General features: G+C 36.6%; 1 protein-coding gene across 1 annotated transcript in view; it reads left to right on the top strand.

Moving 5' to 3' along the window:
* The window catches only part of LOC122798235 (probable 2-ketogluconate reductase), a 319,480-nt gene that overhangs the window by 110,070 nt on the left and 189,516 nt on the right, over positions 1–19,894 (top strand). Inside the window, exon 3 of the mRNA XM_044067016.1 lies at positions 18,182–18,353. Within this exon, the coding sequence (XP_043922951.1) occupies positions 18,182–18,353 (172 nt within the window). The remainder of the gene's footprint in view (positions 1–18,181; positions 18,354–19,894) is intronic.

Below are 19,894 nucleotides of genomic sequence, written 5' to 3'. Positions count from 1 at the left end.
AGTTTTGTTGACTGCTTACTTTATGTGATGGTAAAATTTCATGGCATCATCTATGATAACACCAAGGAGATTGGTATGAGGGACAAATTCAATTTTTGTTTGGTCAGCATTAATGGTGAACAGAGGTGTTTGGTTAGAGTATCACTTAGGTGTGAACAGAATAAAACTGGCCTTCTTATGATTTAATAGTAATTAACAGTTTTTGATCCATGCTATAATGGAGTTGAAAGATGCCTGCATTTTGGTTTGAAGTTGCAAGTTTGTGGCTGTGCAGATGAGCATATAATCATCAACATACTGAATAATGGGAGCATGCTTACTTCAAGTGTGTAGGTCATTTATGAAAACATTGAATAGCAAGGGACCAAGTATAGATTCTTGGGGCCCCCCTATGCGAACTGAGAGAAATGAAGAGATGTAATTTTCCCATTTTACACCTTGGAGGTCTGTCATTTGAGGTAGCTGTCAAGCAAGGTGAGAGAAGAGTGTTGATGTCCTAGGGAGGAGAGTTTGTAGAGCAGTTTTTGGTGAGACACAATGTCAAAAGCCTTTGACAAATCAAGGAAAAGTGCTGTTACTAAATTCCCTGCATTCTTGTTACTGCTGATGATGGTAGCAAAGCTGAGAAGAGCTGTTGTAGTGAAACAGAAATGTGGGAAGCCATATTGTGTGGGGCTTTAATAAGTTGTTTGTGGGAACAAATTGAAGTAGCTAGGAATGAACACATTTTTCTAAGATTTTGGGTAGGAAAACAGAAAAGCTGTTGGCTTGTAATTGGAGATATCAGTAGAAGAGCAACCCTTGTGTAGAAGTAGGATATAAGATTTTTTTTCCAAATTTTACTGACGTAGCTTTCTGTAATAGAGCAGTTTATTAAGATGGAAACTGGGTAAACTAGGGTGACTGCTGCAAGTTTAGTATATTGTGCAGGAAGATTGTCTGGGCAAGTGTAGTTGGCTTTAATTTGAGAAGGTAGGTCCTAATAGTGGATGTGGGGATGTGTTCAAAATGTGTTGGGATTATTCTTTAGGGGTCTGATTAATTTCGGTAGTAACTTTGTTTAAAAGTGAAGTTACTGTGCTCATAAAATGTGTATTGCTATCATTAGTGCAGTTAGTGGAAGGAGATGGTTGGGTGGTGTGGCCAGGATGTATATGTTTGTCAATTGAGAACCAGAGAAGCTTGGGGCTGTTTTGCTTAATATATTGAAAGTTGGTATAGTATGTTTTTTGTTTTTTTCATTTGTTAAATTTGATCATATGTTTTGCTGTGTTTCGAAGTTGTTAATACTTTTGGAGGCCGGACTGAGTTTTTGTTTGCCTCCAAGTATTCCAAGCTCTTAACTCTTTCTTTCATTATCATGTTGTTTTTTAGTTAACCAGGGTGCACAGTTTATTTTAACTCTCTTGTTTTTTAGTGGGGCATGATCATGTAGAATGAAGAGAAATGTACCATTAAAGGACATGATGGCATCATTTCAAGGGAGACCAAGAAGGTGGTCCCAGTTTATGTATCTTAAGCCAGCCAGGAAAGCATCTTTATGGAAGGATGTGAGCTTACTTGCTAGATTGTAGTGGTGGTGCTTCATAGCTGGCCAATTATAAAAGTAAGGATGTGATCACTTAAGAAGTCAGGGAGGGGAACAAGAAGTGATAATATTGTTTGGGGAATTTGTGAGTACCCAGTAAATATGGAGTTTTTATTACTAGTTTTATTGTATCTAGTAGGAGTGGAGATGAGTTGAGGGAAGCCATGTTAATTGATTATTGTTAGACTGATTGATAATGGTTTGTCCTAGTATTATAGTCTCTTGGTTGATAATTGCTGAAGCCTGTGAGAGGAGTTTCTCTGCAGTATCTGTGTTGCTGGGGTAGGGGTATGTAGATAGCAATGATGTATAAGGTCTTATACTTATTAATTTTAAGTGAGAATACAAGAATCTTGTTAGATTTAGTAACTGGGAGCTTTAAGAAAGTAGGATAGTCACAGGGTGTTATTGTAGGTTGTCACACCACCTGCTTTTTTGTTTGTTCAATCTAACTTAAGTATCTTATACTATGGTGGTAGAATCTTGTCATCATTTTCATCTTGTTTTAGCCAGGTTTCAGTTACAACTGTGATGTACAGGGAGTGGAGGCAATCAATATGTGGACCTCTGGGAGTCTGTTTCTAATGCTTCTGTGGTTAATGCTATAAAGGTTCATAGGTGCATAGGTATATACATTAGGCTAATGACACAAGGGCCTTTATCAGCCTAGCCATGCAACCCATCCCAATTGTGTCCCTATGCATCTTGGGTGTATTTTTAGGAGGGGGTATGTTAGGAAGTTTTTAAAGTGTATCTGCTGGGGGCAGTATGTTACTTTGGGCAGAGTTACTGACTGCTTCTGTCCGTGAAAGATATGGGGGCCACACCTGAGGTGAATTTCTGAGGTACAGGTTATTGGTGTTAGAGCCTTGGCCTAATGATCAGGATCTATTTGTGGTTCTTGTTTTGCAAGCACTTTTTAAAGAATGTATATATACATACATACGTGTGTGTGTGTGTGTGTGTGTGTGTGTATATATATATATATATATATATATATATATATATATATATATATATATATATATATATATATAAACAATATGACAGATATAACAGTGAGCAAAGTAAATATTTATCCCTTAGGTACAGTAAACACACGGAATACAGGCCTTAAGTGAAGTAAAACAGGCAGGTAATTAGAATCTAATGTTAATTACATATTCTTCACAGTGACTGCTTTTATACATTAAAGTATAATTGATATACAAGCAAGTAGGAACTGTGGTGTTTCATGCCCTTCACAGTGAGGCCTAGTTTATTTACCCTGAGGTATTTCATACATAGTAGAGAAGATTCCAAGTTTATAGATACTTCATGTGGACTTGTGCTGAGGTAGAAACTTAGCTTGTAGACTGCAGGTAAAAATACTAAACTGGTATATCCAGAATAGAATAGAGGGAATGATACTTTTTGTTGAATTGAAGGGTTGTAAATCAAGGTGAGCAATAAAAAGATGTGGGAGGTTTTCAGTTATTTTTGGTTTGAATGACTGCATAAGACTATGATTTTATTTCAGAAAGCAATATAAATATTAAGATAGTGTAGACCAAGGCAAGGGAGTATGCTGTGATATAAAAACTAAGGGAAATTTTTCTGAATATGTATTGTATCTGTCCATACAGGTCAAAACAAAAGGGCTGAATTGTTTGAGAGAATAATTGATTGATTAATTGATTATTCATTGTATAGATAAAGATTTCAGTTGTTCTTTAGGGAGCATGAGACATGGTAAGAAGCAAAATTAAGATGTTCAGGACAAGGAGGTTTTAAAGGCAGCAGATTAATGAAATTGTTTAAGGGATAGGTATACATGTAGAAAATGTAAAATACAAACAACAATTGATTGCATTTTTCTTATCTTTTAATGCACACATATAGATCAGGCAGGGTGGGTTATATGGGTTTTGTTTCCACATCATAAGCTAGTTTGGTATGAGATTGGTACAATATATATATAAAAAAGGGGAATTGTCTGGAAAAGACAGATGTGGATCACAAGACAGAAAGAAAGTATATATGTATTCAATGTATAAGGCCCATATAGATATGAAGACTTTTATAAAGATTGGAATATTTGATAGTTAGCTTTTAAAGTGAAGGTTACAATTGATATGCACATTTTTATAAAAGGTATGGGTAAGGCTTATGTAATTTTTTATGGTATGCATGTAACTTTAGAACAAAATAACAGTGGGTATTATGAGAACAACAAGACTTTGCATGCTGCTAACTATGAGAGGTTGAAGGGTTATACACATAGTCAGAAGTTTGTGGCTAAAGGCCTAAAGGAGCAAGTATATCCATTACTGAGCTTATGTGTAAAGAAACAAAAGATCATATGTGGCCTAAGGAATGGGTAAGGAGTTACAGTGGATGAAAACAAAAAAAATTATAAATACACAAATAATATCTTTCACATACATATAAAAGCAAAGAGATTATTGTTTTAAAGGAGAGGGGTACCATCTTTGAAGGAAGTGCATCCGTATGAGTTAGAAAATATAATAGTGGAAGAGTTAAAAGTAATTTTAAGTATGCTTGATAATGTATGAGCTGAGAATGGGTTCAATTGTGACTTCTGTAAGATTTTTTTTCAGTTTATTTTAAACTATTTTACTGATTGGATAACAGACTTTTGTTAGGAAGAAAATTATATGTTTAGTGGTTCAGGTCACTGGGAAGAAAGGGGACAACAAGATATTACTTGCAGGCTTTTTTGTGCAGCTATGATTGTAAGCTACTTAAGGCATTGCAACTTTGATGTAATACATTTCTTAAGTTGTTTTGTGCTGGCAGTATATAGATGAAAGAACTGAAAAAACATTATAGAAATAATTACTTCAATTGGTTAAAGAAATTGTGGCTAGAGGACACAGAGTAGAGGAGCTAACAGTAGTGGTAAAAAAGCATTATATTACTAAACTGTACAGCTGTCAACGTCAATAACATTTGTTATAGCAAGGAGCTTTGCAGAAGAAGTTTGTAATGTCAGAGGAATAGAGTAAAACATTTTGAAGATTACCCCTCATGGGCTCATACAAAGTGATCTAGGAAAGCCCCAGTTGTTTAGAATGTCATCACAATAAACAAAACATGCTGGAAGGATAGGTTCTTGACCCAGAGGCTTCCCAGACTCTGGAATAGACTACCCATACATGTCAAGCAGAGTGCCTCTTTGGCCCTCTTCAAAAGGAACCTTGACGATTGGATGGGAGAAAGGAAGTTCACCCTGGGGATCACATCATTCGCCCTGCTAGACATGGGTCCAGGGAAGTAAATAGTGTGGGAAGAAATAGCCAAGGAATTGTTATGGCTAGGCTTGTATAGGCCATAGGGCCGATAGCCCAGTACCAACCTATGAACCTATGTTTGGAAGGAAGGGGTTGATGTGAGATTGTTATACCCAGTGAATTTGTAGATAATGTGGAAAAAACAATGTACTTGGAATGCATGATGGAGAATGCAATAAGCGTATATTATAATGTGATGAGAAGATTGAAAAAATGATGAATGGCGTTATTAGTACCTAATGATGGAGGAGGTTGCAGCAAGAGGAATGAAATGAACCCATGGGTCAGAGTACAGGGGCAGCATCCATGGAGAAGGAAAGAGGCCCGTGGTATGTAGGTAGACATGAGAGTCAAAAGGTTGATCAAGCCAATGATATAACTGAAGCAGAAGTGAACAGTGCATTACCAGGTATTAATGGTGCCTGTGGAGATGAAAGCCCTAGTATTTTGAATAATTAGCATTATTAGAGGGGAAGGGGGAGAGAGAGAGACCATGAAAAACCTGGATACTCATAATCTTAGGGATGAAATGGCAAAAATAATGCAGGGATGGGAAGAACTGCAGATGGAGGTGTTGAGAAAGTTAAATGAATATCAGAGCATGAAAAAGTGTCCTATTTGCAAATGGACCAAGAAGGAGTTGAAGTGGGTTATGCTTTGTAGGAAGCAAAACTACAGTAACCAAGAGGTATGCAAATCTGGAGTGTGGGTGGGCTCATTTGTGTTTGACTGATGACCTGCTCACAAAACGTCTGCTTCTGCTTGTGTTTTTTCCTTGTCTTGGTCGAGTGAGAAACTATATATTCTAGTGCCAGTGTACAAGAACAAATAACACATTCATAATTGTGGGGAATATAGAGGTATCAAACTCCTGCCACATTGCAAGAAAGTGCTGAAGAGAGTGATTAATAAATGAATAAGTAGAGTAGCTGAAAGTAATATGGGATATGAGCAGATCAGATTCAGATCAGGATGCAGCACAATTGACAAAATGTTTGTAGTGAGACAGCCAGTTCAGAAGAAGTTGGAGATGAGGAAAGAGACCGACTGCACATTCCTAGACTTGGAGAAAGCCTATAACAATGTCGTAAGAAAGCTGATTTGAGTAGTCATGTGATGTTTGAAGAACTAGAAACATCAACATAATTACATCAAGCTATGAACAAGGACCCAAATGACAGAAGTACAGTGTTCAGACTCACAGAGGGGGTTCTCAGTGAAGTAGGTATACATCGGGGTGCAGTTCTGAGCCAGTGCTTTTCATATTGGTGATGGACTACATTAACAAACAGGTTGGAGGGGAGAGATCACCAAAGCTGTTGTATGCAGACAATGTGGGATTCCAAGCAGACTCTGAAGAGGAACTTCAGCATGTTAGGGAAATGGAATGCAAAACTGAAGACAGATAGGATGAAACAGAGTACATACAAGACAACTGTAATTTTAGCAAGTGGGGAAAATCAGAAAAAGCTAAAAACTGACATAGAAGGAAAAATAGTGAAACAGGTTAACAACTTCAAACTCCAGTATCTGGAAGGCTGGTTGAAGAGAATGGAAGTCTGAATAAGAAGACCAAAGCTACAATCAGAAGTGTTGCAGCCAGCTGACACAAGGTATGAGTGGTAATGTGTGACAGAAGAATGCCAAAGGAGCTGAAAAGCAAGGTGTGGAAAACAGTAGTATAACCAGTATTTATGTATAGTACAGAAAACTGGTGACTAAAGGCAGAGCAGTTAAGGAAGCTAGAGATGATGGAGATAAAATACCCAAGACAGGTGGTAAGATACATACTGTGAGGTAGATGAAGAAACTGTATCAGAGCATAAGCCAAAGTAGCTCCAGTTGCATAGCAGGTCAAAGAGAACATATTACAGTGGTTTGGGTTGATGTGCAGGAAAGAAGAAAGATGATTTAGTGAAGAAGATTTGGAAGAGGCAGGATTACGAATATGATTAGGTTTTTCATTTGTTGATAGAGGGATACATGATGTGGAAATGTATGTGTATAAGTTGTATTGCTCATTTGTTAACATAAACACACAGTGATGAGCAATGAGCATATATATATTTTTTATATATATATATGTATATAAATATATATATATATATATATATATATATATATATATATATATATATATATATATATATATATATATATATATATAAAAGAAGACAAGATTAGTGAAGGTATTTGTGATGATGTGAAATAGTGCCAGCTGTGCCAGGGGGAGAAGGGCAGTGCATGTGTAACATAAACCAGCATAGCTAGCTGGCGTTTTGTAAAGAAGCATATGTCATTTGAATATCAAACTGATATGTACAGATGCTTGTGTTAAAAACATATTTGTAAAGTTTAACCAAAGCGTATAACCTCCCAGGGAGTAAACACTCCTTATACCCCACACAATCCAAGAATAAAAATAACTGAAAACCACAGGTACCGGAGTGAAGCAAGGCTGTTAAAGTCCAAAGTCATCCAATCCAAGATATCAAAAATAAAACGATTCAGTCCACAATAAATTGATTTATTTGAAAATCATATAAAAACAGTGGTAAGCGCTTTCACCAGACAGGGCTTCATCAGACCATATATAATCACTAAAAAACTGCTTGCTTTTAAGTGAAAAAGCGGCAAAACCAAATCCAACCAAAGACTTTTTAAAGAGACAGACATCCCTAACAGTAACAAACGTACATATATCCAACCTAAAAGTAAATCAATACATACATATAAAAGCACCTAAAATATATATATATATATATATATATATATATATATATATATATATATATATATATATAAAATTCCAAGAAATATATATACATATATACGCATGAAATATACAATAAAATATGTAAGTATAGTACCCACATAAATGTGCATAATAAATATACATTTACATATCTCTCTCTCTCTCTCTAGATACAAACATAATATGTCTAAAATTCACACAAATATACATATGTGCCTAAGCATATACATGTATATAAACATGTGTATATACAATAAAACCCACTCAAGATAATCCCATCCAAACTCCTATCTAAGCCTTCTAGACTTCAGAAAGGGCTTGAGGGGTACCTTATCATTGAGTCCTGAGTATTGGTCTGCCCTAAGGCTAATGATCCATCTAGCTTCCTGTGTTTCAGTCATTCCTAATGTCCCCACCTCTAGGGTTAAAGGGCACTGCCTCAATGGCTCTAAACCTAAACACATGGGTGTCATCTGCTCCTAGGACATGTTTAGAAAGTGCATTGACAGTGGACCTTATCCTAATCTGATATAGATGCTCCCGTATCCTGTCCCTAAACTTCCTGTCTGTCTTACCAACATAGAACACTCAACCCCTTCTCAATCTTCTCAGTCCAATAAGCCCTGGCCTTAAACTTCCCACATAAATCATTCAATTCTGAATCAAATCCTGCTTGGGAGGGATTGTACTGGGATATCCTCATGGCTTGACCTCTAACCACATTCCCAAACACATACCCCAGATGCATACTATGCCTGTGTAAAAGGGCATTACAATGGCACGACTTCCTATACACCCCCCATATTCAACAACCCATTGTCCAGCCTCTCTATGTATACATCCAAGAAAGAAATCCACGCTCCTGAGAATTCATGACTGAATGTCAAAAACTGGGACAAACCATTCACTTTATCAAAAAATACAGCCAATTCATCCTTCACCCCTTTCCAGATGAAAAAAAGATCTACAAAACATCTGTAGAAGGAGACCTTTAAATGAAAATCTTCCGGTTTAAATAAATACTCCACTTCCCAAGCAGCCATAAAAATGTTGACGTAGCTATTGGCACATGAAGTGCCTATAGCTACGCCATCCCATTGCAAATAACACTGTGAATCAAAACAGAAAATGTTATTCTCAAGTACAACCTCCAAAAACAAAATCAACAAGTCCATTTGACTTTATATATATATATATATATATATATATATATATATATATATATATATATATATATATATTACAACTCCACCTCCTTTTGCTTTGCTGCCCATGGTTTGGGGTCTGAATGTATGATAGGATGAGTAACCTGGTATGGCTGGGGTGCTGTCTGCAGCTTTGAACCAGGTTTCTGTGACTGCACAAATGTCAGCATCTTCCAGGGTTAAGAATGCTTGCAATGAGTGCAGTTTCATGTTAAGACTCATAGCATTTAGCAGCATGACTTTTAATTTACTTTTTGATGAAATTTTCATGTTGGTAGTTTTGTCCTCATGGCATTGCCTGAAAACAGCACTATGGGGAGGCAAGAGCCTTTGCCAGGAGCCTGAAGCCCAAGGGAGACAGATGTAGGCCATCTCTGGCAAAGCATTGTGGTTTGTCACTCATGTCATCCCAGGCTGTCAGGTACTGGATCCTGTTGGATTGACACCAGAATCTTAGCCAATTGTTTGTCAGTCATTTTCTGTTTGTATTGAGGCATTATTCTGGGTGATAGTAGAATGCTGCTTAAGGCTAGGAACATACCTGCCTGGGATACATATTCAGCTAGCTGGATTATGTCTCTCTTCATGTAGTCCAGGGAGGTACATCTCAAGTCATTCATGCCAACATGGACTATGACAGAGTCATAACAATACCTGTTGAGAAACTTGAGTGCATGGGTGATATGGTGGATTCTGTCACCCTACAAACAACTAACAATGACTTTCTCCTTATCCAGCCTGCTGAGGGGCACATCTGTATCTCGCAATGGAGTCTCCTATGACTAATATGTTGAGTTTATCTTTAGGCCTTAGTGGCTGTGAGACACAGGTGTGTGAACTATGTGTGGTCTGTGGTGTGGTGGGAAGTGGAATTCGCATGTGTTTTTGTATCTGAGGTCTCTCTTGTTTGGGTTTGGTTTTGTTGTGGACCTCCACATATGTGGGGATGTGTTGTGCAGATGTGGGTGATGTTTGAGGTGTGGTTTTCATGTTGCCAACCTTCTCAGTGCCAGATATACTGGTTTGTGGGGGAGAGAGCAATGACACTAGGGGCTTGATGTAATTGTATCTCTCACAAATTGTGTTCCTAGGTGGTAGTAGTAGAGGGCTGTCTGTGTACATGAGGCAGTTGCTACACTGTCTCAGGATGCCCATATCTACCAGGCTGGGAGGAGAAACTTAGGAAATTGTCCATCCGTATGTGTCAGAAACTGAGGGAGAGAGGCCAGAGAGAGCTAAGAGGGTAAAGGGTTGAAGGTCTAACAGTAGTACTTCTAGGTGAACACACAAGTGCTATTAAGGGGAAATTTGTAGTTGGAATACCTCAAAAAGAGTTAAAAACTGGGCAGCTGAAGCTCTGGATGCAGCACACCTGTATCTAGACTTTGCTACTCAATTTAAGGTTAGGAACACAGTAAAAAACTCACAAAGAAGCACAGATTAACCACTTACAGATAAAAGAACAGAACTCACAGTATGAAAAAGTACAGTTAAACTGTAATGAAATGCAGTAAAATGCAATTAAACAGTAATGACTTGCAGCAGATAGCAATGAAATACAGTTAAACAGTAAACTGCTTTAAAACAGTAGCTCAATCACAACAGTAAAAGACAGCTGAAATAATAAATTTCATTGCACAAAAAAGAGATGCTGTATATTTAATCTTACAAAGTATATTAATTATATTTCGGGTAAAGAGTTTTACTATTTAAGTTGAACAATTTGTGGCAGTGTAATGTGTATTTGGATATGGACAGCTTTGGTCATAACCTAAAGCAGCAGGATGCATTTGCCATATGCTCTTTAATTCCAATCTCCTCTCTGATTATTTAGTAGTTAGGAGAGCAGACAATGAAACTTTAAAACAAAACAAGTCTGGTAACATATTACTCTCCATGCCAACTGCTCCAGAGAAGGATCCTTTGTTGACAGTATAGAATAATTGCTGTATTCATAGTCCAGTGATTCACATTTTAATAGGGTTGATCCATGAAGAGCAATGCTACATCCCAGACTTTCAGGATAAATATGGAGAAGTGGAGAACTTTTTATGAACACACCCCCACAGCAAAAGCATAACATGCATACCGCATAATTGATGGAGGGACACTACTACTCTGTTAAGGGGCTTTACATATATGCGTATGAGTTTGAGTCATAGATGAATATATAATGAGCTCATCTGCATACTAAGCATCTAAATAACCTTGAATTTATGCCCGTAAGCAGCAGTTTTCTGGCAGAATACAGAGATGCAAAGGGAGATTGGCTGGTGATTGTGAATGCCTGACATTTTTACTGAAGGGGTGGCTTGGGTAAATGTTTACTTTTGATGTTTGTGCATTCTTGGACATATTAATGAAGTGGTCATTTGGGTGAATGTTTCATTTTGGGGCTTGTGCATACCAGGACATATTACTGAAGGGGTTGCTATTAGAAGTGTTTTATTTTGGTGCTTGTGCATACCTGGACAAATAACTGAAGGGGTCACTTCGGGAAATGTTTCATTTTGGTGCTTGTGCAGACTAAGAAATGTTACTGAATGGGATAATTTGGGAAATAATTAATTTCTGTGTCAGTTAAGTGATTGTGCATTCATGATCAGACTGCTGAAGTGATCACTGAGCAAAATAATTTATTGTGTCATTTTAGTGCTTGTGCATACTTAAGACAAACTAATAAAGGGGTTGCTGGGAAAAATAATTAATTTTTGTGTCAGAGAAGTGGTTGTGCATACATGGACAAGCTTTTTAAGCGATGGCTGGGGGCAAATTCATGGATTGCAACTCCAATATCAAAGGCAAAGTACCACATTTAACAAGGGGTGTGCATACAATGCAGGTGTCAGACTATGAATTGCAAAACTGCCCCATTAGCATACTGTGCTTTATAACATTTCACATTTGTATCTCATTATTAAACTGAAACTTTAGGCATGGTAGTATGAGTTCGGAGTGAAAAGGAAAAGTGAAATGGAAGTGGGAATCTTCCAGACATTAGCGTTGTTCTACTCTTCTAGTTGTTTGATCATTAGCTGAGAGGTCTAACCCATTTTAACTACAACTGTACTCCTCAGTCACAAAGACACAAGCAAAAATTGTACAAGTACCCCCTACACACACACACACACACACACACACACACACACACACACACACACACACACACACACACACACACACGGTGATCGAGCAATCCCCTGAAGCAGCAGCATCAGTTGAAAGGTTTCTGTACCTCTCAACCATAACTCTCAAACTCTTACCACAAAAAATGTGGACAGAGCCACAAATAACGGGGGAACAAAGGACCAAAAATAAGGATGGATTTTAAATATTGCTCTTATAAACTTAGATAGTTGCTGGAATAACAGGGTTTCCCTTAGCATGCATTGTCTGATGCACAGGTGTGCATGTGAGAGAGTGTCAGCAGCAGCAGTAAAGAGCTTTACATACCTCTGCACCTGAAAGCTGAAGAAATCCAGATAAAGCCTAAAATAAAGGGGGAACAAACGCTCAAAAATAGAAACAGATTTTAATTATTGCTCTTATAAAATTACAAACTTGTTTAAGTAAAGGCTTTCTGTTAACATTCATTTTCTGAAGAAAATGAAAGTCTGAAACTCAAAATGTATGCCATTATTTAGTAACTTCAATCCCCAATGACTGCCAAAGAACCAAATGTTTTTAGGAGTAAGGGGCCACAAAATAAAGTAAATACCTGGTTATTTTTTTTTAAGTTTTATATTTTGGATGCAAAATGCTTCTTCCAACACCATTTATATATACTACAGCTACTTTGAAACATTATGCAGAGTACAATTTTGCATCGAAAATTTATAAAAAAAATAATATAGTAAAAAATTAATAATTATAAAAATATAAATAAGTAAAAAACAATTTTCCAGAGACCCCCTTCTCTAAGTGCAATAATGCCGTCCAGGGTATGTGTTAATGTATAATTAACACCCTTCCAGGGGTGTACAGGCCCTCCACAGGCATTAATTACACATTAACACACATCCTGTCAAGCATTATTGCTTGCTTAGTGTTTACTCAGTGTTGCATCAAAGTTTGTGAAATGGTTAGCTGCCCATAATAGATATATGGACACTCCTTTGCACTTCCTTACAGAAGTTTCACTTCTACTCCATGTGGCAACCATGCACATTCTTTTTTTAAGGCCTTTTGCATTAGGATAAATGGCATCTATGAATCTCACCTTTGCTATGCTCATTTGTAAGCATCACGAATACCCCTATCGCATTTGCGCTAGCGACAATGAATGCTGCCTTACATTTATCATGATCACTCAGTGTTACAGTAAATTTCACCCCATTACTGCTGAAAAGCCAAGGCTTCAGACAAGATATAGAATGAGACATAAACATAATTAATGAGAAGAAACCTCCCAGTTAGATATTTTAATGTGTTTTTAAGAGAAGCAAAAGCCTCTACAGCTTCAATGTCTTAGAAGGTGATAATGAAGGTGTTTGTATCAAGAATATACAACTTTTATTTTTCTTTGTCTAGCTTAATAAGTGTTTTATGAGAATGTGTAGATTTTAACTTTGTAAAGTTGTAAACTGCAGCAATTATTACATTAAACCTTCTTCATTACAGGAAATTTGTCTAAGCAGTATAAGATTGAGTTGTGCTGGTCAAATATATATTTTTATCTGTTGTATGACAGATTTAATAGAACCCTGTTTCAAAACAATGGGTGTTGGTCATTACATAGAGATATTTTTTTATGCTTGCAGGACATAAGTACATGCATTAGTTTTGAGCTCTGACCTACTTTGCAGCTCAGTCATAGTTTATAATGTTAATTTAGAAACACAGAATGTATTCCTTGCTGAACAGAATTGTTATGCACCCTGTCCCTTACAGTTTTAAGTCATCATTCCCAAAGATTCTCTGCTGAGTCATTTTTTTTTCTCGTCTTGCCCTTCATTGATGGCATTTCCTTGTCAACTGAAGGACTTGAAACACTGAAGAAGGACTTGATGTCTGAAAGCTTTGCTATTTTGTTATTTTGAATAAACGGTTCGTGTTGTGAAGAGTGCTTTGCTGTTTATTTATTTCCTTGTCAGTGTCATACTGAATTACTTTATTATATGTTGATCATTTCATCATGTAAAATATGTTGTGTTTTTTCCCTCTGATACTGACAGTTGAATTGCCTTCCATTCATAAATTTCTGTTCAATAAAACTATTCTGTTTAGTGTTGCCAAACCTGAATTTATTTGGCTGTTCTCCAAAGCTTTGTCAGCATGTTTGTCCATTCCTAGTAACAGAATATTTATTAATATTTCATTTGTTAATTTGTCAGCCTATCACTGGCTAGGCTTCAGACTTGAATGCTGTTTTAATTTTCAACTACATATTTGAAACACATGCAAAGTGCCCAAAGCCAGCATTTATTTATTTTTATTTATTTGACGTTTGTTTACCAGGGTGGTCCAACTGGGTCTACAGAACACATTTTCAGTGGTGGCCCGGGGAGAAAACCTCCACATACAGTGGAATACAAATACATTATAGTCCAAAAACAATACAAGTGACATGAGGAATACTATACAAAAATAAGATGATAAAACATAAACTAGGTTACAAGATATACTACACATCTGGACAATTCTATAGCGTTCTATTATAATAGACAATTTTAGTTATTCTAACAACATATACATAGCCTATGAGTAGATAAAGTATACAAAAGTATTATGTAGGTAGTACAATATATGACATCAGTTGTTATAGAACATAAAAAATAAAATGTTGGTTTCAGTTAGGAAAATAATAGCAGAAGAGTTTGAGATGAAGAAAGATAGTGAGAGAGTCAAGAAGAATAGAGGCATTACAGACTGAGCAGTAGCTTAAGGATATGGTACAGAAACAGAGGAGTTAGGAGAGCCTTAGGATCTTGGAGTCTGTGAAGGAGTGAGATGTAACAGAAGAAGAAGAAGAAAATGAAGCCAGTGTGGAAGAAGAGGAAGAGCTGAGCATCAGGCCGGATTTATACAGGAACAGAAACGTATTTTTGAGATACTTTTTTAAAGAGGCTTTAAAGTGGGTTAGGCCAGGCATAGACCTGGTAGCAAAAAGTAATGAATTCCATAGGTTAGAGACAGAATATAAATACAGAGTAACTTGTTTTTTTTTTTTTTTTTTCTTGAGATGGCTAAGAGATTTTTGTCTTTTGGTCGTAGGGATCTGTTTGGTGCATAAGGTGCGACTGAGTTGGCTAGTGCAGGGCAGGCAGTAGGCTTGAAAATCAGGTTGTGCAAAGTGGATACCTGAATAAAAGCAAGTTGGTTGGGAAGTTCAAGCCAGTTTAGCTCTAGTAGCCCTTTACAGGGGTATGTGATATTTAGAGTTTGTGGTAAACTTAGCTACTTTGTTGTAGCACTGTTCCATCTTGCTTAGCGTAGAAGTTTGTAAATTAGTGACTATAGGGGCACTGTAAACAAGAGAGGGAAGGAAGAAGGTTTTTGCTAGGGAAACATTGATTGCTGTAGTTAAGAAATGTTTGTTTCTATATAAAAGTCCCAGTTTTTGATGAGTTTACGTTATATTTTGCTGTATATGGTGGTCAAAGGAATGTTTATTGTCAATGATTACTCCTAGAAGTTTTTGTTTTGACATTATTGTTATCCAGAAAGCTATTTATGCTTTCCCAATGGATGTCTAAGAATGCCACATGCTTTCCTGTATATATATATATATATATATATATATATATATATATATATATATATATATTTTTTTGGCATCTGCATCACTTTTCGAAAACTGGAGCATTGTACCAAATACCTGTGATTGTTCTTCCTTCCTCTAACTTAACTGATCATTGCAACTTATTTTCCCCATGGAATCTCTCTAGCAGATTGAATGAAATGTGTTTTGCCTTCATTTGCAGATAATGATATTAGGTCATGCATACACATTAAACTTGTTTGTATTTTTCCCCCAAACCTGCCTTTGTCAAATCAAGCTATTTATTTGTGCATACTCACCATACCTAGAGCATATCATTTAATATGCCACCATTTTAAACTTTGTATGTATATATATATATATATATATATATATATATATATATATATATATATATATATATATATATATATTGAAAACAAACCCAGATAGAACGAAAAACCAAGAACAGCTTTATTTACAAACGTAAGTGCTTTCACGGAGATGTGTTCCGCTTCTTCAGACGTACTACTAAACACTCATGCATTTTCTCTTATATAGTAGGATCATCACATCTCCGTGAAAGTGCTTACATTTGTAAATAAAGCTGTTCTTGGTTTTTCTATGAATTGGATTATTTCATTGGATTGTCATCACCATATTTGGATCAGCACCTTCTTTACATCTCTATCTGGGTTCGTTTTCAGTAAATTACTTTGGACTGTTTTTGATATATATATATATATATATATATATATATATATATATATATACACATACACATATATGGGATCTGTACGGATCACCGAACGGCAACATAACCGAAACAGATTCGGCCAGGCATACTTGCGCGAAAGTGCTTTTCACCAAAAGGCACTTTTGTGTAAGTATGCCTGTTGCAGAGATTGCACTACAGTGGGGATAAGGGAAAATTCCCTTTTCTCCACTTTAGTGCGACCTCGGAGTGAGAATATTTAAGTAGGGGGTGTGGGGGTTGCAGGGGGGGCTTTCCCTCCTGCAAAAACTTAAAAATAATGTTTTATTTTTTTTTAACGCACTTTAACAAAAGCATTTTTTCGGTGAAAGCACATTCGTTAAAGTGTGTTCAGTGATTGTGGTTTCAGACTATTGAACTTTCGTTCAATAGTCCTAGATCCATACATATATATATATATATATATATATATATATATATATATATATATATATATCTTGACATTTACTTCAGGCCTTCTTCAGAAAAGTTACTTCTCATTACACCTTTGATGCGAAATTGCAATTCTGTCACCAGTCATAAACTAGTTCACTGCAGTCCTAGACCTATTCTAAATAAAGTACTTTAACTTTTACCTCCTATTTTCCATTGCTCCTTATGACTTGACCATACACAACTATGTGAAAAGTATTAAGTTCAATACACATCTTAGTGTTTTAACTTAATTCTTGTTCTAAATATTTGTTAATTCATCATTCCATGAAATGTTAGTATTGTTATTATCCAGACCTTGAAGCCTCTGTAGTGCATTTAGCCATTATCTTTGCTGTGACAGATATGACTTTCATTAGTGTGGAGGCATTTAAACAAGCAATAATGCCTCCAGGATGGGTATTAAACAGACAGGCATGTGGTGTTGTGAGGTCCAGCAATGCTGACAGGGGGCCTCGTGGTGCTGTGAGGCCCAGCAATGCTGACAGAGGGCTTTCCCACCCCTGCACAGTCTATTATTTTCCTTTAACCCCTACCATGGAGGGCATTAGTCCATTTAAACAAAATGGCTACTACTTTTTTAGCTAAATAATGCACAACACAATATTTTTGATATAAGTTTTTTTTTTATTTTGCTATCATTTTGGCATCCAGTATTTCTCTGTTTTATTTAGTATCTACATCAGATTATTTTCATTCAGGACATGATTTTATAGAAGTGCTACTTAATTTAGAATTAGGATAAGGAAACTTGGATTATCAGAGAAGATAGCTTTTAACTATAGTTGCATAATTAATGCATGCATCCCTTCAGCCTTACAAGTCACAGCTGACACCTGTAGTGTCCTGGTGAACAACCACTGCTGTCAACAGAGGTTACTTAGCAGGGGAGGGGAAGAAGTATATGGCCAGGCCTTTCTTCCATATCACACTTATGCACACACAGTTTAGAAGTTATCAGTCTACCAACCACATGTGTTTGGAATGTGGGAGGAAGTAGTATACTCCAAGAAAACCCACATGAACATAGGAAGGATATGCATGCAGACTTCACATGGAAAGCAGCTCAGACAAGAACTGAACTGGAAACCCTTTTGCTCTGGGGAAATAATGCTACCTACTGCATGTTGTGCCCCCCCCAGCTAATATCGTATAACATGCTTCAAATCATAAAATAACGTTTATGTTGTAAGTTGTATAACCGTTAGAGAAAGTAAATGCTTTACCTTTTTGTTTAGGCAGATTTACTTTATGATAATAATGTTCTTTTAACAGTTTTTATCCATAAAGAAGAAGTGTACAGCCATACACCATGCAAATGTGAACTTCTGTTTCTTTATTTATCAGGTGTTGTGGCATGGCACAGATGAGATTTCTAATGTTGTATATGACTGATTGTTTTGTTTAACCCTTTTGTTGAACATATTTTCCAGGAATCAATATTGCGTGTTCCCCAGAGACTACAGCTTTTGATTGTAACTGGATAGGAATTGATGTATCGGGTACCACATTAGGTATAATTGGAATGGGCAACATTGGATTCAAGGTTGCTCAGAGAGCAAAAGGATTTGAAATGAAGATCCTGTATCACAACAGGAACAGACGGTAAGCAGTTCACTGTCTTAGAAATTAAACTCAGATGAATAATGATAAATGATCAGATTCAAAGCTGGAGTTAGGGCAATGGCTGACATCCTGTAGGAGAAATGTATTACCCATACAGGGAGACAGTTCCAATAGTAATAGGAGCAATGGGTCTTATAAAAAAGAACCTGCAATTCTATTTAGATATGTTACCAATACATGTAACTCCATACAAATTGTAGAAGGAGTCATTACTGGGCACATTGTGGGTGCTGCGAAGAGCACTTCTCGCTGACATGAAAGACTGAAACAATACTAATTTCATGAACATTTATTGTACTTTGACTTAGGAATGGGGACCATTCCTGTCATGGTATTAGAAACCCAAAACATTTGGAGAAATTAAAAAAGGAAAAAACTCCTGCCCGGTCTGTCATGTAGTGTTTTTACCACAGACAAACGAACATAGGTATCACAACTGGTGGGAAAAAAAAAAGACTTTCATTTTAAACAATATAACACTCCGTGAATTATTTAGCCAGTGGAAGAGACTGCATGAATACCTGTGTTGTCTACAAATCTCAGAAACAGCTTCAGAACAAATAAAACAATATAAGACATCAAACAGGTGGAGATGGTGGTGAAAGAGTGGTCAAGATGGTTCTGTTGTTCAGCTGGAGGAGCAGACTAATTTAGTAACAATGTAGACAATATGAGTCAAGATAGCATATGGAACAATTCAGAGATAGGTGGAAATGGGAAATGTCAAGCAGAGATGGGAGCTTTCAATGCACTGAAGGCTGGGTGCCCTGATGTGTGATAAGGACAAATATAATAGGGGGTGAGGTTCTTCCCATTTCTGTATGCCCAGAATATGGGATTAAGTATTAGATTACTTCATTAAAATGGTTCCTGCTAAACCAGAAGTAATTAATGCAAGGTAGAATTAATGTGAGGTATTTGAACTCTGCTGAAAAAGGTTATTCCTTCCAGAGTTCTACAGACTCCAGAACTCTGGAGGTTTATTTCTTTCTCTAAATTGTAAGAAGCCCAGAGAATGATTATAGGAGTTTGTATGGAGGCACAGGTGTGCAGTTCTCTTCAAGAGAGTGAAGGGGATATGTCCCACTACTACATAAAACATCTTATTTTATCTGTTTTCTCCATTGCTGTTTCCATGTGGGGAAGCAGTATTCACAGAAAATGTGGGGTTGTGCATAATCATGTATCTACTTTCAGAAACAGTATGGCCCTATAGGTTCATATGCTAATGGGTATTTACTAGGCTATTGATCTGTGAGGATCTTTAGAAGCCTAGGTTTTTAGCCCATATGCTTTAAATTAAAATAACCCAGAGATGAACAGGACATTTGCATGTTGTCCGTATCTGTGAGGGATAGGAGTACAAAACCAGTGGTGAATTTCCCATTACCATCCGTTCATCCAGATTACTTTTGACAAGTATAAGAGAAGTAAGTTACTTTTGACTAGTGTAAGAGAAGTACTTTACTTTATGTGGACAGGAAGATGAATCTAAACAAGAGGTATTCTCTGGGATACAT

The sequence above is a fragment of the Protopterus annectens genome, chromosome 3.part1, assembly GCF_019279795.1.
Source record: "Protopterus annectens isolate FY-2018-M chromosome 3.part1, PAN1.0, whole genome shotgun sequence".
Classification (NCBI taxonomy): domain Eukaryota; kingdom Metazoa; phylum Chordata; order Ceratodontiformes; family Protopteridae; genus Protopterus; species Protopterus annectens.
Note: the sequence above shows the minus strand (reverse complement) of the source record. Positions and strands in the feature narration are given on the sequence as shown.